Genomic DNA, 27,429 nt, shown 5'->3' on the forward strand with positions numbered 1-27,429 from the left:
CGATTAAACAATGAGCTATAAAAGAACGGAAGGTCCAATAGTCGGCGAAATATGCGATGAATAAGCCAAAGTCTAAACTTCCCCTAGAAATATGTAACTCCAAATAAGATAATTTGTTAATAACTTGTATTCCTGTCAGACACAGCGGAAATTCCTAATTCGTAATATATACTTGTTGGACTCCCGTCATTCGAACATATGCAAAACATATAACAATTTATTGTCACTTCTGGTTAAAAACAAATAATCCAAAATAAATTTCTAACTAATAAATAAAGTGAAATGATTTTTCTATGATAAAATACGCGGGAACACTAAAAGCCAATAAATAATCATATGTGTGTGTGTGTGTGAGTGAGTGTGTACTCGAACGTTTGCCACCAGAAATCACAGTAAACAGCCCTTGAAGTTGAACTGACATTGCTGAGGTTGAGGGACGTTTTACGTTATCTCAACCCTCAAAAAGTGGTCTTCACACTCTTTAGCAAATTGCTAATATTTTATTTAACATACAATTTTAGTTTCTAACTATTTATTTATTTTATTTTTTTTCCAAATTCAATTTTGATAAACTGCAATGAGAAATAAACAGTTACAAGATAAAAAAATAAAAATCAAAGCAGGGAAGACATAGCAAAATCAGGGGGAGCAGTGAGAAATCATAGTGCGCAGTTACAGTTAGATATATATATATTTATTTCTATCAGTAGCAAACTGTAAGTGAATGAGAATCTCTTCTAGTCGTCTGACTTCTTTTGACACTTTAGAACCACCATGTTATAGAAAAGCGCAAAATGTTAAAAAAAGGAAAACGCTTTTGGAATTCGTTTTCAATTTTGCCGTGTTAGCGTAAAACATGCCATTAATAAAAAAATTTACCTTTGAGTTTAAGAGTTAGTAAGAAATCCGGTACGGTAGAGATTACAACGTGTTTTTAGGCGTTTTAATGTAACGGAAGTGAATGAAGGATATGTTTTTATAAGAAGAAATATTTATTTAAATTTAAGTAAAATTATAATTTTTGAAAAAATATTAAAAAAGAATTAAATAATGAAAAATATTTACAAATTATTACAAAAAAATAAGTGAAGTTCCAATCAATTTATTGTTGATACTAACAAAAGTTTTGTATTTGTAAAATTAACATAGTTTTTTGTTTGTCTTGAATTAAAATCAATTCAATGTCTAGTTTAGTAACAAATATATCACAACAACAACAACAACAACAAGAGGAATTACAAACACCTCAAGAGCAGCAGCAAATGCCGCAGCAAGAAAATGCAATTATGGTTGCTGGTCAACCAGCAACAACAACAACAGAAAAAGAAACATCAAAATCAACAGCACTGGAGGATGAAGGTTCATCCACTTTAACAACTCAAACAGTTGAAACTGAACAACAGCAATATACTACTCAATTACAGCAACAACAACAAAACCAACAATTGCAGCAGCCACTTAACCAACAAAAACCATCAAAACAACATCAATTTTTGCATACGATGCCAATAAACACTAAAATAACAGCAACTACAACAAAAACCATGCATGTACAACATGCGGCCAACATCAGTTGCAACAATAGCAGAAACTCCAACAGCAATAGCAACCACAACAACAATATAATAAATGCCAGTTCATCATTATCGTCGACGTTGTCTTCTTGCCGAGGAGTAACAAATGCGCAGGTACGTAAATTTTCACAAATTACAAGGGAAATCCGGCTAAAACAAGCAAAATTTCAAACAACAACAATAAAAACATATAAAATATAGTATTATTGTTGTTGTTGTTTTATTTTCCCATTTAAAAATATTTACTAACTTTTCAGCCATGGGGCTGTAACCATAAGAAAAAAACTTTAGTTTTTTTTTACAGTAAAAACCAAAAAAATGTATTTAATCTGCAAAATACATACCGGCCGGCTTTAAATGGCTCTGTAATGTCTGCAATTCTGCACATGAACACCCACCAATACATAAACAGAAATCATGTAGAGTTTTTTCTTTTACAAAAACAATTGTTATGTAAAACTTTTGTTTCTTTTGAGATCAAACATCAATGTTAAGTTTACTATAAAAAACCTACCCCAGACAAGGGCAAACTTTTGTACGTGACTATAATTTTATGAACTGAGTGAATATGAGTTAATTATTGGAATTTAAGAAAATTTTTTTAGTAAAAACATGTACGATATAATACCCTTATGAATCACAAATTATGTTGAAGTAGGTCTTTTATGGGGACTTGGATCAATTAGGTACCGTACTATTTAGAATTTGAGTGTTATTAATTTCTAATAATTTTTATCAAATTTCTCTTCATATTTTGATTTTTTTTATCAAAGTATTGAAAATGTTTTCATGTGGGTGTAGGGTCATTAATGAACCGATCCGATAGACCGATTGGTAGATCGGTTAAAATTGTATCAAATGTCATCATTCTTCTTGTATTTTAAAACCATTTATGAACTTTAAGGTCCTATTCTGAAGAGGTCCTTATGTATATGGGGAACAGGACCGATTTTGCCCATTTTTAATACCAAGCAAAATACATCAATATTTGTGGAAATATGTTCTAGCACTTCCCGTTTAGGTCTAACGACATTTTCCTGAAATTTTCACAGGGTCTTCTGGAGCTATAGGCTACTTTTTATTTAAAAAAATTCAAGTAGGCGACGTGACACGCCCACATACAAAGTCGCATATTTCGGAAACAGCAATAGATAGTAGGGTTCTATAGTTGAAACGAAAAGTCGACTTTTCGACTATTTGCATTTAGTTAAAAGTCGACTTTTCGACTTTTTGCATTTTATGAAAAGTCGATTTTTCGACTATTTCATTTAATTAAAAGTCGACTTTTAGATTTTAAGTATTTTATAAATAGTCGACTTTTCAACTTTTTTAGACTTTTCGACTTTTTCCGACTTTTTGATTTTTTTCCGACTTTTTGACTTCTTTCGACCTTTTCGACTATTTTTTTGACTTTTTTCGAGTTTTTCCGAATATTTTCGACTATTTTTGACTTTTTTCTACTATTTTCGAGTTTTCGACTTTTTCCGACTTGTTTCAAGTTTTTCCGACTTATTCGATTTTTCGACTTTTTTTGACTTTTATTTATAAAGTCGACTTTTTGACTATTTTTGACTTCTTTCGACTATTTTTTTACTTTTTTCGAGTTTTTCCGAATATTTTAGAGTTTTGACTTTTTTCACTTTTTTAAAATTTTCGACTATTTTTTACTTTTTTCTACTATTTTCGAATTTTGACTTATTCCGACTTTTTTCAATTTTTTTCGACTTTTTCCGACTTATTCGACTTTTCGACTTTTTACAACTTTTCGACTTTTTTCGACTTTTTTCGACTTTTTGACTTTCCGACTTTTGTTTACAAAGTCGACTTTTTGACTTTTTTCATAGATCTATAGTGGGCCTGATATAGTGAGAATATTAAGAAAATAATAAATTAGTATATGTGAGAAAACAGATATAACAACTAGAGTCCTTCAATGTTTTCGGAGCCACTTTAATATCAACATAAATATTCGGACACAAAATGGGCGGGCTAGCAACAGGAGGCGTGGCATCTCCCATACGAGTTAAATACCAAAAATCGTTTATCTGGGAAACTATTAGAGCTAGAATCTTCAAATTTTACACATCGAAGTGAACATTTGGGAAATAAATTGGCGGACTAACAATAGCGGCGTGGTACTGGGAGGACGTTCAACCTCTCATATGAATTAAATACAAAAGTTCCTGCATCTGAGAAACTATTAGAACTAAAATCGTCGAACAACTCTGACATCCATGTGAACATTTGGGTAATAGATTGACGTACTAGCAATAAAGGGCGTGGCACCTCCCATTTGAATTAAATACAAAAATTTGTAAATCTAGAAAACTATTAGATCTAGAAAATTGTAAAGTGAGTCAAGTGACTAAAAGAAACCCATACCAACTAACTAGTTCCAAGTTTTATACAGAAAACTAATAGAAGTACGATAACTGCTGAACATAAAACCGGTATCCGGTAAGGAATATAATATCCCTAAGTTATTTGTGTAACATTTGTGTAAACGAATTTAAATGAAATCCTAATAGCTGATCAGATCAGGAAATCGAGTTCGATGGATGTCGATAAAGTGACAGTTTTTATTATTCGTATTATTCATGGTATTTTCCGATCATGTTTTATGTAATATTCAATGAAATAACGAATGGAAGTAAGATCCTGCTCAAAAGAAGGATTAGGTATTAAAAACTTTCTAAGTTCCGAGATTTGTTTTAGAAACCTGATGCTAAAAACTCAAAATAAGAACAGAATTACATTTAGGATGATGTTCCATATATAGATTTCTTGTCTTTTATTGAAAGAATAAAGAATAAACCAGTCAGTCCAATATTTCAAAACTTTTCTTGTTGTTTTTCAAAGGGTAATGGGAGATAGAACATTGAAAATTAGATTCTGAATATTAAAGATTTTTTCGTGTCTTGATAGAAAGCACGGCCAACATGATTTGAAAAAGTCGAAAACCAGGGTCTAAAGAATACTTTTCTAAAGGATTAAGCTGCTATGAATCCGAATCTAGTCCTTGGGTTAAAAATTTGATGTTTTCTTGTCCAATGAGTTTCAAAGAGTTTGGGTAGTAAATTTTAAATAAAAACCTTATCCAATTGCTTCCTACCAAAGTTTTAATCCATTTGTGTTGCCAAAATCAATGAACATTAAAACGCTTTCCCTTCTCTGTACTCTTTTAACAATAATCTAGTACACGAGTACTCTATAGATTATTTTAACTACACTACTCAAGCTTTAGGTTTAGACTATAAAAATGAAAATAAAGCTGGTGGTAAAATCATTTTCCTCCTTCTCCCCAAACTTTCCTCGACAATATACTGCAGCAAATATACAACCAAAGTACTCGCTCATTCATCAGTATGCTGTGATGTGGAATTGATTTGTTGACGCCATTTAAACGACTGACTACAAAACAACGAGGACTATGAAGAGGAACAGCATGTTTTCATCATTAAAAAGGAAAAAAGGAGTCCTATAATTGAAAGGGGGATGTTTTTCCCAACAATACAGAGACGACGACGACGACGATGATAATGTTGATGGTGATTCTTTTTTAAGCAAAAATCATTGAATGTTTGAATGGATGCGTATCTAAATGTATGTAAAATGAAAATGTATTTAAGTCTTTATGGCTTTTTTGGGTGCTTATTTTTCAACGTTTTTTTTCCTTCTGTTCTGTTTTTGCTACATTAAGTTTTGTTTACTTTTGGGTTTTTCTTTCAAATTCCTTTTCGGTTTTATTTGCAGCTAAAATGTTTGTTTGACTTTAATTTTATTTTAAGGCAAATTCTTGTTGTTATTATTTTTTGCATTTGGATTTAAAAGACACATGATGTTTTCCTTTCCACTTTACCATTGGTTATCCTCCATATAAATACAATGAAAAAAAGGGTGCAGATTTAAGCGACAACAAATAAATTGCAAAAAGCAGTTAAAAAAAGAAAAGTGAGGGTGTGTTTTGAATGTATCCTGATTTGTTTCGGATATCCTTGAATACTTAAGATTTTGTTTTTACTGCTTTTACGTGTGTTTGTTTTTTGTTATTGTTCTTTATTTACACTTTACTGTTTTTTTTGCTGTGTTTATTGTTTTGTCTTCTGCCTCCAAAGTCTCTCTGGAAACAAGGAACAAACATACATACAAATGTTGTCCTCAATTGAACTTTTGTTAAGAGGACAATGCCGTAGAGGGATGAATTTAAATTGCTGGCAAAGGAAAGTACCAAATGCATGTACGAGTTTATAAAATTCTTGAAGAAAATTTAAGAAATTTAAAGTGAAAACATTTAGGAAAACTTTAATTCTAGGGGGGGAAAATTTAATTGCAAAAAATGTTTTGTTACGTTTTTCAAAATGATTTAATTTTGTTTATAATGCATTAAATGGTTTCCAAATCTGGCCAAATCTACCTCAGTTCTAGTTATAGTAAAGTTCTTGTTCAGTTCTGGTTCAGTTCTAGTTCAGTTCTAGTTCAGTTCTAGTTCAGTTCTAGTTCAGTTCTAGTTCAGTTCTAGTTCAGTTCTAGTCCAGTTCTAGTTCAGTTCTAGTTCAGTTCTAGTTCAGTTCTAGTTCAGTTCTAGTTCAGTTCTAATTCAGTTCTAGTTCAGTTCTAGTTCAGTTCTAGTTCAGTTCTAGTTCAGTTCTAATTCAGTTCTAGTTCAGTTCTAGTTCAGTTCTAGTTCAGTTCTAGTTCAGTTCTAGTTCAGTTCTAGTTCAGTTCTAGTTCAGTTTTAGTTCAGTTCTAGTTCAGTTCTAGTTCAGTTCTAGTTCAGTTCTAGTTCAGTTCTAGTTCAGTTCTAGTTCAGTTCTAGTTCAGTTCTAGTTCAGTTCTAGTTCAGTTCTAGTTCAGTTCTAGTTCAGTTCTAGTTCAGTTCTAGTTCAGTTCTAGTTCAGTTCTAGTTCAGTTCAAGTTCAGTTCTAGTTCAGTTCTAGTACAGTTCTAGTTCAGTTCTAGTTCAGTTCTAGTTCAGTTCTAGTTCAGTTCTAGTTCAGTTCTAGTTCAGTTCTAGTTCAGTTCTAGTTCAGTTCTAGTTCAGTTCTAGTTCAGTTCTAGTTCAGTTCTAGTTCAGTTCTAGTTCAGTTCTAGTTCAGTTCTAGTTCAGTTCTAGTTCAGTTCTAGTTCAGTTCTAGTTCAGTTCTAGTTCAGTTCTAGTTCAGTTCTAGTTCAGTTCTAGTTCAGTTCTAGTTCAGTTCTAGTTCAGTTCTAGTTCAGTTCTAGTTCAGTTCTAGTTCAGTTCTAGTTCAGTTCCAGTTCAGTTCTAGTTCAGTTCTAGTTCAGTTCTAGTTCAGTTCTAGTTCAGTTCTAGTTCAGTTCTAGTTCAGTTCTAGTTCAGTTCTAGTTCAGTTCTAGTTCAGTTCTAGTTCAGTTCTAGTTCAGTTCTAGTTCAGTTCTAGTTCAGTTCTAGTTCAGTTCAGTTCTAGTTCAGTCTAGTTCAGTTCTAGTTCAGTTCTAGTTCAGTTCTAGTTCAGTTCTAGTTCAGTTCTAGTTCAGTTCTAGTTCAGTTCTAGTTCAGTTCTAGTTCAGTTCTAGTTCAGTTCTAGTTCAGTTCTAGTTCAGTTCTAGTTCAGTTCTAGTTCAGTTCTAGTTCAGTTCTAGTTCAGTTCTAGTTCAGTTCTAGTTCAGTTCTAGTTCAGTTCTAGTTCAGTTCTAGTTCAGTTCTAGTTCAGTTCTAGTTCAGTTCTAGTTCAGTTCTAGTTCAGTTCTAGTTCAGTTCTAGTTCAGTTCTAGTTCAGTTCTAGTTCAGTTCTAGTTCAGTTCTAGTTCAGTTCTAGTTCAGTTCTAGTTCAGTTCTGGTTCGGTTCTAGTTCAGTTTTAGTTCAGTTCTAGTTCAGTTCTAGTTCAGTTCTAGTTCAGTTCTAGTTCAGTTCTAGTTCAGTTCTAGTTCAGTTCTAGTTCAGTTCTAGTTCAGTTCTAGTTCAGTTCTAGTTCAGTTCTAGTTCAGTTCCAGTTCAGTTCTAGTTCAGTTCTAGTTCAGTTCTAGTTCAGTTCTAGTTCAGTTCTAGTTCAGTTCTAGTTCAGTTCTAGTTCAGTTCTAGTTCAGTTCTAGTTCAGTTCTAGTTCAGTTCTAGTTCAGTTCTAGTTCAGTTCTAGTTCAGTTCTAGTTCAGTTCTAGTTCAGTTCTAATTCAGTTCTAGTTCAGTTCTAGTTCAGTTCTAGTTCAGTTTCTAGTTCAGTTCTAGTTCAGTTCTAGTTCAGTTCTAGTTCAGTTCTAGTTCAGTTCTAGTTCAGTTCTAGTTCAGTTCTAGTTCAGTTCTAGTTCAGTTCTAGTTCAGTTCTAGTAGTTCTAGTTCAGTTCTAGTTCAGTTCTAGTTCAGTTCTAGTTCAGTTCTAGTTCAGTTCTAGTTCAGTTCTAGTTCAGTTCTAGTTCAGTTCTAGTTCAGTTCTAGTTCAGTTCTAGTTCAGTTCTAGTTCAGTTCTAGTTCAGTTCTAGTTCAGTTCTAGTTCAGTTCTAGTTCAGTTCTAGTTCAGTTCTAGTTCAGTTCTAGTTCAGTTCTAGTTCAGTTCTAGTTCAGTTCTAGTTCAGTTCTAGTTCAGTTCTAGTTCAGTTCTAGTTCAGTTCTAGTTCAGTTCTAGTTCAGTTCTAGTTCAGTTCTAGTTCAGTTCTAGTTCAGTTCTAGTTCAGTTCTAGTTCAGTTCTAGTTCAGTTCTAGTTCAGTTCTAGTTCAGTTCTAGTTCAGTTCTAGTTCAGTTCTAGTTCAGTTCTAGTTCAGTTCTAGTTCAGTTCTAGTTCAGTTCTAGTTCAGTTCTAGTTCAGTTTTAGTTCAGTTCTAGTTCAGTTCTAGTTCAGTTCTAGTTCAGTTCTAGTTCAGTTCTAGTTCAGTTCTAGTTCAGTTCTAGTTCAGTTCTAGTTCAGTTCTAGTTCAGTTCTAGTTCAGTTTTAGTTCAGTTCTAGTTCAGTTCTAGTTCAGTTCTAGTTCAGTTCTAGTTCAGTTCTAGTTCAGTTCTAGTTCAGTTCTAGTTCAGTTCTAGTTCAGTTTTAGTTCAGTTCTAGTTCAGTTCTAGTTCAGTTCTAGTTCAGTTCTAGTTCAGTTCTAGTTCAGTTCTAGTTCAGTTCTAGTTCAGTTCTAGTTCAGTTCTAGTTCAGTTCTAGTTCAGTTTTAGTTCAGTTCTAGTTCAGTTCTAGTTCAGTTCTAGTTCAGTTCTAGTTCAGTTCTAGTTCAGTTCTAGTTCAGTTCTAGTTCAGTTCTAGTTCAGTTCTAGTTCAGTTCTAGTTCAGTTCTAGTTCAGTTCTAGTTCAGTTCTAGTTCAGTTCTAGTTCAGTTCTAGTTCAGTTCTAGTTCAGTTCTAGTTCAGTTCTAGTTCAGTTCTAGTTCAGTTCTAGTTCAGTTCTAGTTCAGTTCTAGTTCAGTTCTAGTTCAGTTCTAGTTCAGTTCTTCTAGTTCAGTTCTAGTTCAGTTCTAGTTCAGTTCTAGTTCAGTTCTAGTTCAGTTCTAGTTCAGTTCTAGTTCAGTTCTAGTTCAGTTCTAGTTCAGTTCTAGTTCAGTTCTAGTTCAGTTCTAGTTCAGTTCTAGTTCAGTTCTAGTTCAGTTCTAATTCAGTTCTAATTCAGTTCTAGTTCAGTTCTAGTTCAGTTCTAGTTCAGTTCTAGTTCAGTTCTAGTTCAGTTCTAGTTCAGTTCTAGTTCAGTTCTAGTTCAGTTCTAGTTCAGTTCTAGTTCTAGTTCAGTTCTAGTTCAGTTCTAGTTCAGTTCTAGTTCAGTTCTAGTTCAGTTCTAGTTCAGTTCTAGTTCAGTTCTAGTTCAGTTCTAGTTCAGTTCTAGTTCAGTTCTAGTTCAGTTCTAGTTCAGTTCTAGTTCAGTTCTAGTTCAGTTCTAGTTCAGTTCTAGTTCAGTTCAGTTCTAGTTCAGTTCTAGTTCAGTTCTAGTTCAGTTCTAGTTCAGTTCTAGTTCAGTTCTAGTTCAGTTCTAGTTCAGTTCTAGTTCAGTTCTAGTTCAGTTCTAGTTCAGTTCTAGTTCAGTTCTAATTCAGTTCTATTCAGTTCTAGTTCAGTTCTAGTTCAGTTCTAGTTCAGTTCTAGTTCAGTTCTAGTTCAGTTCTAGTTCAGTTCTAGTTCAGTTCTAGTTCAGTTCTAGTTCAGTTCTAGTTCAGTTCTAGTTCAGTTCTAGTTCTAGTTCAGTTCTAGTTCAGTTCTAGTTCAGTTCTAGTTCAGTTCTAGTTCAGTTCTAGTTCAGTTCTAGTTCAGTTCTAGTTCAGTTCTAGTTCAGTTCTAGTTCAGTTCTAGTTCAGTTCTAGTTCAGTTCTAGTTCAGTTCTAGTTCAGTTCTAGTTCAGTTCTAGTTCAGTTCTAGTTCAGTTCTAGTTCAGTTCTAGTTCAGTTCTAGTTCAGTTCTAGTTCAGTTCTAGTTCAGTTCTAGTTCAGTTCTAGTTCAGTTCTAGTTCAGTTCTAGTTCAGTTCTAGTTCAGTTCTAGTTCAGTTCTAGTTCAGTTTCTAGTTCAGTTCTAGTTCAGTTCTAGTTCAGTTCTAGTTCAGTTCTAGTTCAGTTCTAGTTCAGTTCTAGTTCAGTTCTAGTTCAGTTCTAGTTCAGTTTTAGTTCAGTTCTAGTTCAGTTCTAGTATAGATTTCCATATACGTAATAAAGATTACATATCTCATTTACGTACTTTACTTGACCGATCGACCTTTATCCACCTACAATTATGTGCATGTCCAAAAATTTCCAAAATCTAATATTTACAACTTAAATGTCAACATCAACAAAACTGATTTTGAAATTTATGTATGTATCTTTATGACTTAACATACATTTTGTTTTTCATAATTTTTCAGCAAATTTTTGTTGTTGTCAACATATAGATATTGTTGCTGTTGTTTTATTTAAGGGCTTCTAAGGTCAACAAGAACATTTTAATATGATTACATATCAGCCAGTGAATGAGGAGTATATTTTCGGTGTCAAAAGCCATAAATTCAAAACATGTCAGTTGATGTTTTATTGTTAGTTAGTGGGTGTTTTATTTTTTCCCCAAAATGATCCATTATAAACATGAAATATTTGTCAAATTATACAATAAGTAATATATCTTGTAAATAAAATACAACAACAAAATGATAAAAAAAAGCAGACAGACACTGTTATAGATACTGCAGACAGCAACAAAAATAAATCTTTTTTTACCTTTACAAAATAGTGGGTATTTATAATTTTATATGCAGCCAAATTAAATTAATAGAAGAAGAACACATTAGAAACATCTAAGCAGAGATTTCTTTGATCACATTCAAATGAATAAATAACGCGAGTGTCAAAAACATTTATGGAAATAATTCATTGAAGTTTTTATTTGTAATGTGTGGAAATGATTTATTTAAAAAATTATAATAATAATAATAGATATGCTCTAATAACATTAATATAATAGATGCATTTTGAATCTTAAAATTTAATGACGACTTTTTTTTAATAAATTTATAATTTTAATAGATTTCTTCAAAATTGAACTAGAACTGAGTGTTGACTGACCGTTCCATCATATATTTAAGTTTTATAAAGATAAGCTTTTTATCGATCTCTGTGATCTATGATTTCATCATTAGCCCATTTTGGGAAATTTTACGTTTGATACATTTGCCCATGATGACACTTTGTGTAGGGCATTATTTTATTAAAAATGCCCTAAAACATTTCATCAGCCATATTTCATTTAAATGTTAGAGTCTATTTTTGTTGGTTGTTTGTTTTTCAGAAATCGAACATTCAATTTATCAGCCCTAGAGACAAGATAAATTCAAATTATTGCTAACGCAAAATTACCAACAAAGAGCAGAAACATCGTCAACAACATCAACATTATTGTCAACAACGTCATCACAATCATCATCATTATTATCATGCTCGTCGAAAACAACATTATGAACATTATCGTGGTAATAACATGATTTTTGGAATGTCTTCTATAAACAAAAAAAAACGTCATAAAAATTATGGTTGACATAAAAATAAACAGACAATAATAATACGTCAGACTATTTGTTATTTTGAATTACAACAAAAATATCTAAAAATAGTATAATAAAACTTCATACGCCTCATAATGCCCGTATTTAATGTAAACATTTCTTCTCGGATGTTTTTTTTTATTTTGGCAAAAACACACATTTAGTTTAGGGGCTTTTTTTTTTAGTACCAAATGTATAATTTTTTGCCCATTGTCTTCGTAAATGTTGTGTATTTTTGTCAATTTTGTTATCTTATCAAAACCCTCATTGTTTTTATTGAGTTTTTTTTTGTGGATGTTGTTATTTATTTTAACAATTGCCCGTAGGTGAGCGCTACATCAATTCCCTTTTGTAGAGCAAGGCATTGGGTACTAAAAAAAATGGCCATAGTTTACTAACATTTTGCTTTTGAGTGTAGAGTAGGTAATTTAGATTTGTTTTTGTACTTTTCTTTTTTTTTGCAAATCAATATTTATTTTATCAACAGAAAGAAAATAAACAATATTCACTCACTTTGTGGACGTACATTCGCATGTTCGTTTATTTATTTGTTTATACAATTTTTGTTCCTTTGCGATAAGATTAGATAAAATATTCTACTACATACTCTTTTTATTGAGTGTAAGTAAGTTGTCTCTCTGCCTTAAAGTGCTATATGATTGTGTGAATTTAAAACTGCTGGTTTTAAATTAAATTTTTAACTAAATTATCACATTTTTTTATTTACTAGAAGAATTTAAATTGTTCTCATACTTAAGTAGCGTGAAAGTTAAGGTTTTGATAGTCCTCGTTAAGTTTTATCATTTGTTATTTGTACAGTGGGACTGAAGACAAATTGAAATTGTTGTATTCGATAGCAGGTAGTATATACATCTTTCAATATTTTTAAATGACTAAACTTCTGGTCTTCGATTCGCGAGATAAAATCGAGTATAATAGTCTGTGGTTGTCAACTAAACTAGAATTGAACTAGAACTGAACTAGAACTGAACTGGAACTGAACTAGAACTGAACTAGAACTGAACTAGAACTAACTAGAACTGAACTAGAACTGAACTAGAACTGAACTAGAACTGAACTAGAACTGAACTAGAACTGAACTAGAACTGAACTAGAACTGAACTAGAACTGAACCAGAACTGAACTAGAACTGAACTAGAACTAACTAGAACTTAACTAGAACTGAACTAGAACTGAACTAGAACTGAACTAGAACTGAACTAGAACTGAACTAGAACTGAACTAGAACTGAACTAGAACTGAACTAGAACTGAACTAGAACTGAACTAGAACTGAACTAGAACTGAACTAGAACTGAACTAGAACTGAACTAGAACTGAACTAGAACTGAACTAGAACTGAACTAGAACTGAACTAGAACTGAACTAGAACTGAACTAGAACTGAACTAGAACTGAACTAGAACTGAACTAGAACTGAACTAGAACTGAACTAGAACTGAACTAGAACTGAACTAGAACTAGAACTGCACTAGAACTGAACTAGAACTGAACTAGAACTGAACTAGAACTGAACTAGAACTGAACTAGAACTGCACTAGAACTGAACTAGAACTGAACTAGAACTGAACTAGAACTGAACTAGAACTGAACTAGAACTGAACTAGAACTGAACTAGAACTGAACTAGAACTGAACTAGAACTGAACTAGAACTGAACTAGAACTGAACTAGAACTGAACTAGAACTGAACTAGAACTGAACTAGAACTGAACTAGAACTGAACTAGAACTGAACTAGAACTGAACTAGAACTGAACTAGAACTGAACTAGAACTGAACTAGAACTGAACTAGAACTGAACTAGAACTGAACTAGAACTGAACTAGAACTGAACTAGAACTGAACTAGAACTGAACTAGAACTGAACTAGAACTGAACTAGAACTGAACTAGAACTGAACTAGAACTGAACTAGAACTGAACTAGAACTGAACTAGAACTGAACTAGAACTGAACTAGAACTGAACTAGAACTGAACTAGAACTGAACTAGAACTGAACTAGAACTGAACTAGAACTGAACTAGAACTGAACTAGAACTGAACTAGAACTGAACTAGAACTGAACTAGAACGAACTAGAACTGAACTAGAACTGAACTAGAACTGAACTAGAACTGAACTAGAACTGAACTAGAACTGAACTAGAACTGAACTAGAACTGAACTAGAACTGAACTAGAACTGAACTAGAACTGAACTAGAACTGAACTAGAACTGAACTAAACTGAACTAGAACTGAACTGGAACTGAACTAGAACTGAACTAGAACTGAACCAGAACTGAACTAGAACTGAACTAGAACTAAACTAGAACTAGAACTGAACTAGAACTGAACTAGAACTGAACTAGAACTGAACTAGAACTGAACTAGAACTGAACTAGAACTGAACTAGAACTGAACTAGAACTGAACTAGAACTGAACTGGAACTGATCTAGAACTGAACTAGAACTGAACTAGAACTGAACTAGAACTGAACTAGAACTGAACTAGAACTGAACTAGAACTGAACTAGAACTGAACTAGAACTGAACTAGAACTGAACTAGAACTGAACTAGAACTGAACTGAACTGAACTAGAACTGAACTGGAACTGAACTGGAACTGAACTAGAACTGAACTAGAACTGAACTAGAACTGAACTAGAACTGAACTAGAACTGAACTAGAACTGAACTAGAACTGAACTAGCACTGAACTAGAACTGAACTAGAACTGAACTAGAACTGAACTAGAACTAAACTAAAACTTAACTAGAACTGAACTAGAACTGAACTAGAACTGAACTTGAAATAGAACTGGAACTGAAAAATTTGTGTGTGGCACACCTTTTTATTTGCGCATTAGGAACTTTCAATCAACTTTTCTCGCAGACTGACAATAACAGAAATTTCTCTAACATTTTACGACATACTCGTATTTACATTAATACGAGTAACAGCAAATTCTGTGGAAAATAATTGACGACATGTTTAAAAAAAGGCTTTTTATATCAAAATAGTTTATTAAGTAAAAAATATGATATTACTACGTATTTATTTGTTTGTTTTTCATATAACAAACTGATAAGATTATTATGCACGAAAATTCGATGGAAAAATATTATGAGCAAAATGCGAAAATACGCTACATTGTAAATAAATCGATTGTAGTACTTACGAACGTTATGAAATGGAAAGAGTGGAGATTCTGAAAATAAAAAAAATATGTATAAAAATGACAATGAAACGCAATATTGAATTTGTTTATAAAGAAATAAATCATTATTTATTATTAGATCAATATAATTAAATATTTATGTGTGGATGTAAGTAGATTAGGTAAAAAGAGAGTAATGGGCAAAAGTTGTTAAAGAGATTTTGTGAAAAGAAGTATTTTTAGTTTTATAGAGAAAAATATTATTGAAGATTAAAGTTTGGTTAGTTGTCAAGTAAGGATTCTAATATCTAATAAATCGCATAATTCCAAATGTGTACAAACTGTTATAACTTTTGCTTTAGTCTAGCTCCCTTTCTTACCGATTTTTCAAAAATCATTTCAGGGAACATATTTACCTACTTTGATTCTAATTTATTTCATTTGTTTATCAATAAAATATTTATACTGCAAACTATCAAGTAAAATATAGAAAGTCATTGAAATATTGTCAAGATTTTTATCAATTGAAGACAAAAGCCAATTAATTAAAAAGAGACAAATTTATTGATAAATAAACATTTAAATGTCTTTGAAACTAGAAATAGTTGGACTAGTTTTGAAGAGTTAAATTAGTTTATTTTGATTGCAATTAAAAATATTGAAAACTTTCAGAACATTTTAGTTAAAAACGAGTGCAAAAATAGATAAAACCTATAGTAACAGACATAATAGTAAGAAAATAATTGAAGATTACAGCTAAAGGTGAGGTCTCGTCTATTTGGACATTTTCAAAACAGCCGAGAAGGTGCGTCTGTCAATATTCATATTCAATAGCATCATGGTATGACCTCCTTATAAACTTTATATAATACACTGAAAGTATATAAAGTATGTAAAATAAATTTATTTCTTTAGTTCATAAAATTTATTAGTGTATTTCATAAAAATTTTTAGATTTCGTTTATAGAGGGTCATAAATATCAAATTTCACTAATTGATTTTAAAACAGTTGGATTTCATGCAAATACCACTTTACTATAATTTAAAGTGATTTATTAATAATATAAAAAATACATTAATAAAATGTTCAATATCATAGTAACACTTAACTTAATAGTAAAAATTTCAAATCGGATAGGACACTAAAAATTTCGTAATAGTTTTTATGCAAATGAAATCTCTTTATAGTTTTGAATATTAAACTTATCAAGAAAGCTATTCGAAAGAGCTTTCATTCGATATACATTATGTTTAGCAAAATAACTGTGTTCAATAACTATTGGAAATTTCTGTTAATAGATTAAAATCAATAACTATTTATTTAAATATTGTCAATTGATCATTCCCACTACGACTACGACAGGCAGACTATGTTGACACATTATTTGAAAAACATTCGAAAATTTAATACCTATTTCGCAGTTACACACAACTTCTAATATATACATATATCTACAATTTAATTATTTTCCAGATCTCTTAATTATAATAAAAACATTTCATATATAAAAAATAAAAACAGTATTTCTGTAACACACAAATTTCCAATTAAATATTTATTTTGACACCTTTATTTTTCCAAATATATTAAGACACGCACATTTTAATTAAAAACATTTTTAGGTGGTTCATAAAATCACACCTCACGAACAAGAAATATTTCTGGTGCAATAATTTTAAGTATCAGAAGATAAAAATATATCGAACAATATTTTGAGCTACAAAGAAAAAATTGCATTATATATTTCAGAAAGGTCTTAGTAGATCGGTAAAGAACTTCATTAAAAAGTGAACTATAACTGAGAAGAACAGAACCAGAACTACAATGAATTAATTGCATTATAAATTTCAGAAAGGCCTTAGTAGATCGGTAAACAACTTCATTAAAAAGTGAACTATAACTGAAACAAGAACAGAACCAGAACTCAACTAGAACTGAACTAGAACTGAACTAGAACTGAGTAGAACTGAACAAGAACTGAACTAGAACTGAACTCGAACTGAACTAGAAACTGAACTAGAACTGACTAGAACTGAACTAGAAACTGAAACTAGATGAACTAGAACTGAACTAGAACTGAACTAGAACTGAACTAGAACTGAACTAGAACTGAACTAGAACTGAACTAGAACTGAACTAGAACGAACTAGAACTGAACTAGAACTGAACTAGAACTGAACTAGGAACTGAACTAGAACTGAACTAGAACTGAACTAGAACTGAAACTAGAACTGAACTAGAACTGACTAGAACTGAACTATAACTGAACTAGAACTGAACTAGAACTGAACTAGAACTGAACTAGAACTGAACTAGAACTGAACTAGAACTGAACTAGAACTGAACTAGAACTGAACTAGAACTGAACTAGAACTGAAACTAGAACTGAACTAGGAACTGACTAGAACTGAACTAGAACTGAACTAGAACTGAACTAGAACTGAACAGAACTGAACTAGAACTGAACTAGAACTGAACTAGAACTGAACTAGAACTGAGACTAGAAACTGAACTAGAACTGAACTAGAACTGAAACTAGAACTGAACTAGAACTGAACTAGAACTGACTAGAACTGAACTAGAACTGAATTAGAACTGAACTCGTATGTATCTCATTTATTTCTGGCCCTATTAAGTTGATTTTAAATACAAAACTTTGAATATAAAGATTTGATTCCCGAAAATTTTCAACATACTAGGGGACATATAGATAATATCAAATTAAATAGGGATTGCAACTAGCGGACGCATGGATAATGATAAATCGAATTGCCTAAATACACACGGATTCAGAATTCAGATGTACTTTATAAGGTCCAAAATTATAAAATATAAAATTGAACATAAACAGAATAACAAGTTGCATGTACCATCCCCCGAATGTGCAGGGTATACAAAACATAAAGTAGGATATTTTAATTTTCATTTCACTTTTCAATCAAAAAATTATTTTATCAAAATTATAGCAAGAATTACAAAATTTCTTGTTACAAATGTAGAGTAAATTAAAAAATCAAAACATATCTTCATTATAGTCATCTAATTATCATTATCATTACTTCAATGAACAGCAACACAAAACTCAAAAAAAGTGTTGAACACGATTTAGTTGTGAGAATGTTTTAATTGTATGTTTTCCGTAATCGAATCTCCGCATATAATGATCATTATTGAAATGGTAATGATGTTTTATCGTTGATGTTTATGATGTCTACTGATGATGCAACAAATGTAATTGAAACATTTTTGCTTTTGTTGTATTACTTTTAAATGCAACATTTACTACTTCTACAACATTTCAATTTATCTATTTTTAAATGTGTGTTGTTAGTATAGTATTCTTTACTGTTTCATCGTCTTATATGAACATCGTCTAAATTGTGCTGAAAATACTACTGTTGGTTGTTGTCATCATCATCATCATCATAGTCGTCGGTTGTTTAAATTTTGAAATACCATGTGGTTTTGAAATTTTATCTTTCCAATTCGTACAACAACCAACAGCAACTACAAACAAACATCTAACCATAAATAGATTTATGTGGATTGTTGCAGTTTGCGGGTTCGTTTGTTTGCTGAGGTAGTGGTTGTTGGTGGGTTGCTGAAGTGATTGTTTATTTTAAAGAAATTTATATTTTTACAATTATTCAATTGATTTTGAAAAAAATACAAAATATTTTAAAAGTTTTCAATATAATTTGGTAATTTCAATAAAAAATAATTGTTTAGTATCCGATTACAATTTATTTGTTAAAAATTAATTATAAAACTTAAATTATTCCTTTTTGAAAATGAATTTAAGAAACTTGATACTAATGACCCCATTTCAAACTGCGGGTCCTATTATTATATATACTGCATTGCTGTAAAGTTTAATATCTACCAAATTTATTAAAAAATTATTAACCTTGACCCCGCCATTTTCAGAGTTGTTTCAAAATTAAATACATATAAAATATGTATTTCAGAATTTGTTATTAAAGTCTTAATATTTGACATTTCCCATCCCTTTCAGTTAATTGCAACACACTTGTACAATTTTTGAAAAGAAATTTCCTAATAATGTTTTGTTTTCCTTATCTAAGGTGTTGTTCACATTTGTGAAATTTTTAAAAACAACGTATTTTTACACAATTTAACCACAATCATTTTGTGTTGTACGTTTGTGGTAATATTGGAAAGTTTAAATTGAAAAACAATGTATTTTATACATCATTTACCGATCACACACCCATCATTTCTACTCTAAATAAGTAAAGAAATAAATATTAAAAAATAGGTTTGCAGTTTATGTTGGAATATTGGATTAGAAGAAAAGTAATTTCTTTAAGAAGTGTTACACAAATTTTTGACTCAAAGTAAATTTGATGCAATGAAAGAAGGAATTATTTTGTATTGAACTAGATCTAACTAGAACTGAACTAGAACTATACAAGAATTGAACTAGAACTGAACACGAACTGAACACGAACTGAACTAGAACTGAACTAGAACTGAACTAGAACTGAACTAGAACTGAACTAGAACTGAACCAGAACTGAACTAGAACTGAATACTGAACTAGAACTGAACTAGAACTGAACTAGAACTGAACTAGAACTGAACTAGAACTGAACTAGAACTGAACTAGAACTGAACTAGAACTGAACTAGAACTGAACTAGAACTGAACTAGAACTGAACTAGAACTGAACTAGAACTGAACTAGAACTGAACTAGAACTGAACTAGAACTGAACTAGAACTGAACTAGAACTGAACTAGAACTGAACTAGAACTGAACTAGAACTGAACTAGAACTGAACTAGAACTGAACTAGAACTGAACTAGAACTGAACTAGAACTGAACTAGAACTGAACTAGAACTGAACTAGAACTGAACTAGAACTGAACTAGAACTGAACTAGAACTGAACTAGAACTGAACTAGAACTGAACTAGAACTGAACTAGAACTGAACTAGACTGAACTAGAACTGAACTAGAACTGAACTAGAACTGAACTAGAACTGAACTAGAACTGAACTAGAACTGAACTAGACTGAACTAGAACTGAACTAGAACTGAACTAGAACTGAACTAGAACTGAACTAGAACTGAACTAGAAACTGAACTAGAACGAACTAGAACTGAACTAGAACTGAAACTAGAACTGAACTGAACTAGAACTGAACTAGAACTGAACTAGAAATGAACTAGAACTGAAACTAGAACTGAACTAGAACTGAACTAGAACTGAACTAGAACTGAACTAGAACTGAACTAGAACTGAACTAGACTGAACTAGAACTGAACTAGAACTGAACTAGAACTGAACTAAACTGAACTAGAACTGAACTAGAACTGAACTAGAACTGAACTAGAACTGAACTAGAACTGAACTAGAACTGAACTAGAACTGAACTAGAACTGAACTAGAACTGAACTAGAACTGAACTAGAACGAACTGAACTAGAACTGAACTAGAACTGAACTAGAACTGAACTAGAACTGAACTAGAACTGAACTAGAACTGAACTAGAACTGAACTAGAACTGAACTAGAACTGAACTAGAACTGAACTAGAACTGAACTAGAACTGAACTAGAACTGAACTAGAACTGAACTAGAACTTAACTAGAACTGAACTAGAACTGAACTAGAACTGAACTAGAACTGAACTAGAACTGAACTAGTACTGAACTAGAACTGAACTAGAACTGAACTAGAACTGAACTAGAACTGAACTACTGAACTAGAACTGAACTAGAACTGAACTAGAACTGAACTAGAACTGAACTAGAACTGAACTAGAACTGAACTAGAACTGAACTAGAACTGAACTAGAACTGAACTAGAACTGAACTAGAACTGAACTAGAACTGAACTAGAACTGAACTAGAACTGAACTAGAACTGAACTAGAACTGAACTAGAACTGAACTAGAACTGAACTAGAACTGAACTAGAAAATAGAACTGAAATAGAACTGAACTAAACTGAACTGAACTGAACTAGAACTGAACTAGAAACTGAACTAGAACTGAACTAGAACTGAACTAGAACTGAACTAGAACTGAACTAGAACTGAACTAGAACTGAACTAGAACTGAACTAGAACTGAACTAGAACGAACTAGAACTGAACTGATTACAGAAATGACTATTACACAAAACCAATATTAAATGGAAACGTACATACATACATATTTACTGACATATGTATGTATGTGAGTAAACTTATGACAAGCAACCATACACATACTCTCATATTTAAATCGATCTTGAAATTTGAGAATTTTAATGAATAAAAATCAAACCAACAACACTACAAAAAACAGTAGCTGCCACAAAACTGACAGCATCAACAACAAGAACAAAACTACAAACAATAATTCGCAAAAAAAGAGTAAATAACGTGTAAAAATGTTAAATTTTTGCATCCGGCATACGTTTTTCATTAACATTTGTATGTAAAATATCACAACAACAACTTTAAAAATAAAGAGCAACATACAACCTTAGATCAGTTAACGATTTGTTGCTAATAGGAATATCGAGGCTTACAAATATTCTGTAAACTTAGGTTATATGATATTTTTTTTAAATGAAATATCTTTTTTAGCTTAATTTGATTCTTTTAAGAATTTGTTGAAAAAAATCTTTAAAATGAGAGAAGTAAAAAAATAACTGAGATTTTTTCAGACAGTAGTTGAAGATATCTTAGTTTTTTTGTCCTAAGGTTTCGGAGTTTTATTTTGTTTGTTTTTTGGGAATTTATACTTGGGTCAATTGTTAGCGAGTCATCAAATTAATAATGTCATTAACCTTAAAGCCATATTTAAGAGTTTATAAGTAAGTATTCAAAAGAAATTTTAAAAGAAACCTTTTATTTAAAGGTGTCATGATTTAGGAAGTACTTATAAACACTTGTTGACATCTTAAGGCTACTTTATGGAAAGTTATAAGATTTTTTAGGGTTTTCGAGGATTGTTATACCAATTGCATTTTAAGAAGAATATTTTGAACAAGCTATGCTTAGAGAAAAGTGTTTCGTTATGGTAACCAAAATTGATGAAGGAATTAAACATTTAATTCTGACTCAGCCAGGAAAAATTCTTTACCGGGAATTTTAAAACTGTATCTCTATATATGGAATTTTTGGTATCAACTAAACAAAGCAGTAATTATTAAATAATTTATTATTATCATATGATTATTATGCAAAACCTGGATAAGATATACATAATTACTTAGTTCATTTATTTATTTTTTTTTTTGCAAATTCATTTTGTACTCGTACTTAGTAACAATTTCGTTAGGTATGTAGTCTCTCCCAAATCTCTGGATTTATTTCAGCACTATATTTTATCTTATAATTGTAGGCTTAAATATTTCTTTGATAAATCTTAATTTTTAACACATTTTTTTATGACATTATGTTTCAACAAATAAAATTATTAACTTAACATTTTTATTTTCGTTGGATAGTAAACTGAAAGTGTTAAAATATGATCTGTTATCATTTAAAAAAAGGAAAGAATTCGATAAAAATTCCAAAATTTGTTTAACATTTTCAAAATCAGAATAAACAATATTTTGTTCACACTTAAGCGTTAGAGATATTACATGCAATATACAATTTTTAACCCTTTAACGGACGATATACAACCGATCGATTCTAAAATTTATGTAAATACATAATTTTTTAATTATACTTACCGCTGATCTAGCTGGCCGACTCAATATAGTTCAGACTATAGACTGATCTATAGTCTAGACTATAGACTGATCTATATTCCAGACTATAGACTGATCTATAGTCCAGACTTTAAACTGATTTATAGTTCAGACTATAGACTGATATATAGTCCAGACTATAGACTGATCTAGACTATGATCCAGATTATAGACTGATCTATAGTCCAGACTATAGGTTGATCTGTAGTACAGGTTATAGACTGATCTATAGTCCAGACTATAAACTGATTTATAGTCAAGACTACAGTCTGATCTATAGTACAGACCAGACTATAGACTTATCTATAGTCCAGACTATAGACTGACCTATAATCCAGACTATAGACTGATCTATATTCCAGACTATAGACTGATCTATAGTCCAGACTATAGACTGATATATAGTCCAGACTATAAACTGATTTATAGTCAAGACTACAGTCTGATCTATAGTCCAGACTTTAGACTGATCTATAGTCCAGACTATAGACTGATCAATAGTCCAGAATATAAACTGTTCTATAGTCCAGAATACAGACTGTTCTATAGTCCATACTATAGACTGTTCTATACTCCAGACTATAAACTAATCTATAGTCCAGATTGTAAACTGTTCTATAGTCCAGACTGCAGACTGTTCTATAGTCCAAACTATAAACTGATTTATAGTTCAGACTATAGACTGATTTATAGTCCAGACTACAAACTGACCAATAGTCCAGGCTATAGATTGATCTATAGACCAGACTATAGACTGATCTATATTCCTGTTCTATATTCCAGACTTTATACTGTTCTATACTCCAGACTATAGACTGATCTATATACCAGATTGTAGACTGTTCTATAGTCGAGATTATAGACTGTTCTATAGTTCTGACTGTAGACTACAGTACAGATTATAGACTGATGTATATATAGTCCAGACTATAGACTGATTTATAGTCCAGATTATTGACTGATTTATAGTTCAGTCTACAAACTGACCAATAGTCCCGGCTATAGATTGATCTATAGGCCAGACTATAGACTGATCTATATTCCTGTTATATATTCCAGACTTTATACTGTTCTATACTCCCGACTATAGACTGATCTATATACCAGATTGTAGACTGTTCTATAGTCCAGATTGTAGGCTGTTCTATAGTCCTGACTGTAGACTGTTCTATAGTTCACACTAACTAACTATAGACAGTTCTGTAGTGCAGGCTATAGACTGCTCTATAGTACAGTTTATAGACTGTCCTATAGTGCAGACTATAAACGATTCTATAGTCCAGACTATAAACGATTCTATAGGCCAGGCTATCGACGATTCTATAGTCGAGTCCATAGCCCAGACTATGGACTATTCTGTAGTCCAGACTATAGACTGTTGTATAGTCCAGACTATAGAGTGTTGTATAGTCCAGAGTATTGACTGTTTTATAGTCCAGATTATAGACAGTTCTATATTCCAGATTATACACCGTTCCATAGTCCAGACTATAGACTGTTTTATAGTCCAGACTATACGCTGTTTGAAAGTTACTAAAGTGACAAATATAGACATATATAAGATCTAATTTTCCTTTTAAGGGTTAATTGTTAAAAACTCAACTGTTTAAAATAAATATAAAATCAATTTTTATTACTTTTTCACGCTGAGAGGGTTAATAAATATTTGAATTGGAAATATCACTCATAAGCTCAAATTTCATTATTATTAGATTTGGAAAATATATTTACGTTTTCTCTATATTATAAACAAAATCAAGGGCATTAAATATAAAAGAAAAAAAAAATATTTATAAGTGTAAAATTTTAATATTCAATTTCCTTTTCATAAACTTTTCAAATAAAAATTCCCAAAAGAAAAGGGGAAAGTAGAAACGATAAATCTTAATAGAGACTCCAGAAAGAAAGAATGAGAAATCAAACTAATTGATTAGCATTTCAAATTTCTCCATACCATACTGGGAATTGATTTTATATAAAAATGCATATATGAAAAAAACATTAATAAAATTTCAAGTGGAAACAATTTACATTTCAAATCAAAGTCATTAATACTGAAAAAGGGATTTATTTTCAAATGGTTTGATTTGGTGGAAAAATTCCACATAGAATATTGTTTGGTTGGTTTCATAAACTGTAACACTTTTGTTTTGTGAAATTCTTTCACATTTTTTGGTGTAAAAATTCTCAAGATTTTCTTTATTCCTAGAATAGGTTGGAAAACTATACAAACGAAATGACCTTTTTGTAATATTTGTTAAAGAGGGAAAAATCTTTCGTTTAAATCTTGATTTCAAGTATTTTATATGAATTCTTAACCCCAGCCTCATCAATTAAATAATGCAAAGGAGAAAAAAATCTGAACATGTGTTGGTATTGAAATCTTCTTTAATGATTTTTCATACCCAATTAGTAAAATGTGTATAATTCTTCTTTTCGTTCGTATAGTCATACTTTCACTTAAACAAATACAAATTTGAATCACAAGGGCCTCTAATGCCCTGACCATTTTCCTTGACAAAGAAAAACAAGGGGCTGACTGACTGCCTGTTTGTCTAAATGACTGTGAGGTTTTATTTACTTGATTATTTGAAACACAAGCGTGACTCTTGAGCCACTAAAGTGAACATTGAACGAGCAAGATGAGTATACTTTTCATGTACTTAGTTGTTGGGTTGGATTTTTTTCTATCTTCATTGTCTATAAAAACAATGACTTGCTGTATTCATCAATGAATTTCTTAGACTAGAAAAATAAAAATTAAGCTGATCCTTAAACTACTTAAAAGGGCACATGCGTCTCTAATTTACCCAAGTTATACTCGCACTACAACTACTACTGTTTACTTATTTGTGAATTCCTTTTCTTCGAAAAAAAACCATTTCCATTCATAAATATTTCTTTCTGTTTTACTCCTCGTAAATCACATTAGAGGAGGCCTTATTTATGTATTTGACTACTAAAGGGGGTTCATTTGATTTGAAATGTTTGAAAGAATGAATGGACGATTGACAGAAAGGTTTGACAAAATAACAAAATCGTTAACAATTTCCTAAGAATGATATCTTTCAGGGGGGTGTATAGTTTGGAATTTTTGTTTTAGATATGTTTATGTCTTTTTTTTGGATAAATATTATGTCGGTTTACTTCAATGTTTTCTTTTACTGTTTCAATATTATTTTTATTTTAATATTTTCAGAATTTTTTTTTTTGATAAATATTTATCCTAAATGGGAAATGACAAGTCATTGATTTTACAGTTTGTATATATCTTGTAAAAGAATAAACTCGACCTCTTTAAGGATATTTATATATAAAAGATTTAAATGTTTGCTTCTAATATGTAAAAAATTTTCTTTTGATCATGCTACACGATCAGACAGACCCCACTTTGGATTAAGCATTATTCTAATATTCTGTTATAAACCAATTTGACTGTTTTATACTCCAGACTATAGACTGTATTATGGCCCAGACTATAGACTGTTCTATAGTCTATACTACAGACTGTTGTATAGTCCACACTATATACTATTATATATTCTACAAACTGTTCTATAGTCTATACTATAGACTGTTGTATAGTACAGATTTTAGAATGTTCTATAGTCCAGACTATAGACTGTTCAATAATCCAGGCTATAGACTGATCTATAGTCCAGACTATAGACTGATCTATAGTCCAGACTATAGACTGAGCTATAGTCCAGACTATAGACTGATCTATAGTCCAGACTATAGACTGATCTATAGTCCAGAAAACAGACTGTTCTATATTCCATACTATAGACTGTTCTATACTCCAGCCTATAGACTAATCTATAGTCCAGATTGTAAACTGTTCTATAGTCCAGATTATAGACTGTTCTGTAGTTCAGACTGTAGACTGTTCTATAGTTCACACTATAGATTGATCTATAGTCCAGACTATAGACTGATCTATAGTCCAGACTATAGACTGATCTATAGTCCAGACTATAGACTGATCTATAGTCCAGACTATAGACTGATCTATAGTCCAGACTATAGACTGAGCTATAGTCCAGACTATAGACTGATCTATAGTCCAGACTTTAGACTGATCTATAGTCCAGACTATAGACTGATCTATAGTCCAGACTATAGACTGATCTATAGTCCAGACTATAGACTGATCTATAGTCCAGACTATAGACTGATCTATAGTCCAGACTATAGACTGATCTATAGTCCAGACTATAGACTGATCTATAGTCCAGACTATAGACTGATCTATAGTCCAGACTATAGACTGAGCTATAGTCCAGACTATAGACTGATCTATAGTCCAGACTATAGACTGATCTATAGTCCAGACTATAGACTGAGCTATAGTCCAGACTATAGACTGAGCTATAGTCCAGACTATAGACTGATCTATAGTCCAGACTATAGACTGATCTATAGTCCAGACTATAGACTGATCTATAGTCCAGACTATAGACTGATCTATAGTCCAGACTATAGACTGATCTATAGTCCAGACTATAGACTGATCTATAGTCCAGACTATAGACTGATCTATAGTCCAGACTATAGACTGATCTATAGTCCAGACTATAGACTGCTCTATAGTCCAGGCTATAGACTTATCTATAGTCCAGAATACAGACTGTTCTATATTCCATACTATAGACTGTTCTATACTCCAGCCTATAGACTAATCTATAGTCCAGATTGTAAACTGTTCTATAGTCCAGATTATATACTGTTCTGTAGTCCAGACTGTAGACTGTTCTATAGTTCACACTATAGATTGATCTATAGTCCAGACTATAGGTTGATCTACAGCACATATTATATACTGATCTATAGTCCAGACTATAGATTGATTTATAGTTCAGATTTTATACTGATTTATAGTCCAGACTACAGATTATTCTATATTCTAGATTATATACTGATCTATAGTCAAGATTGTAGACTGTTCTATAGATGATTCTATAGTCCAGACTATAGAATCATTACTTAGGAGTCTAGTAATGACTTACAAATAATTTTTATATGTAAGTATTTAGTTTTTAAACC

The 27,429-nt window shown here is 31.4% G+C and overlaps 1 protein-coding gene across 1 annotated transcript in view; it reads left to right on the top strand.

Moving 5' to 3' along the window:
• The first annotated feature begins 766 nt into the window (after window positions 1-766).
• Window positions 767-27,429, top strand: part of LOC119605900 (breast cancer anti-estrogen resistance protein 1) — a 101,582-nt gene continuing 74,919 nt past the window's right edge. The window contains exon 1 of the mRNA XM_037959243.1: window positions 767-1,688. Within this exon, the coding sequence (XP_037815171.1) occupies window positions 1,182-1,688 (507 nt within the window). The 5' untranslated portion in view covers window positions 767-1,181. The remainder of the gene's footprint in view (window positions 1,689-27,429) is intronic.

This window comes from Lucilia sericata, unplaced genomic scaffold (genome assembly GCF_015586225.1).
Source record: "Lucilia sericata isolate MDLA Ls3-8-SP2 unplaced genomic scaffold, ASM1558622v1 Contig000531F_arrow, whole genome shotgun sequence".
NCBI classification, from domain to species: domain Eukaryota; kingdom Metazoa; phylum Arthropoda; class Insecta; order Diptera; family Calliphoridae; genus Lucilia; species Lucilia sericata.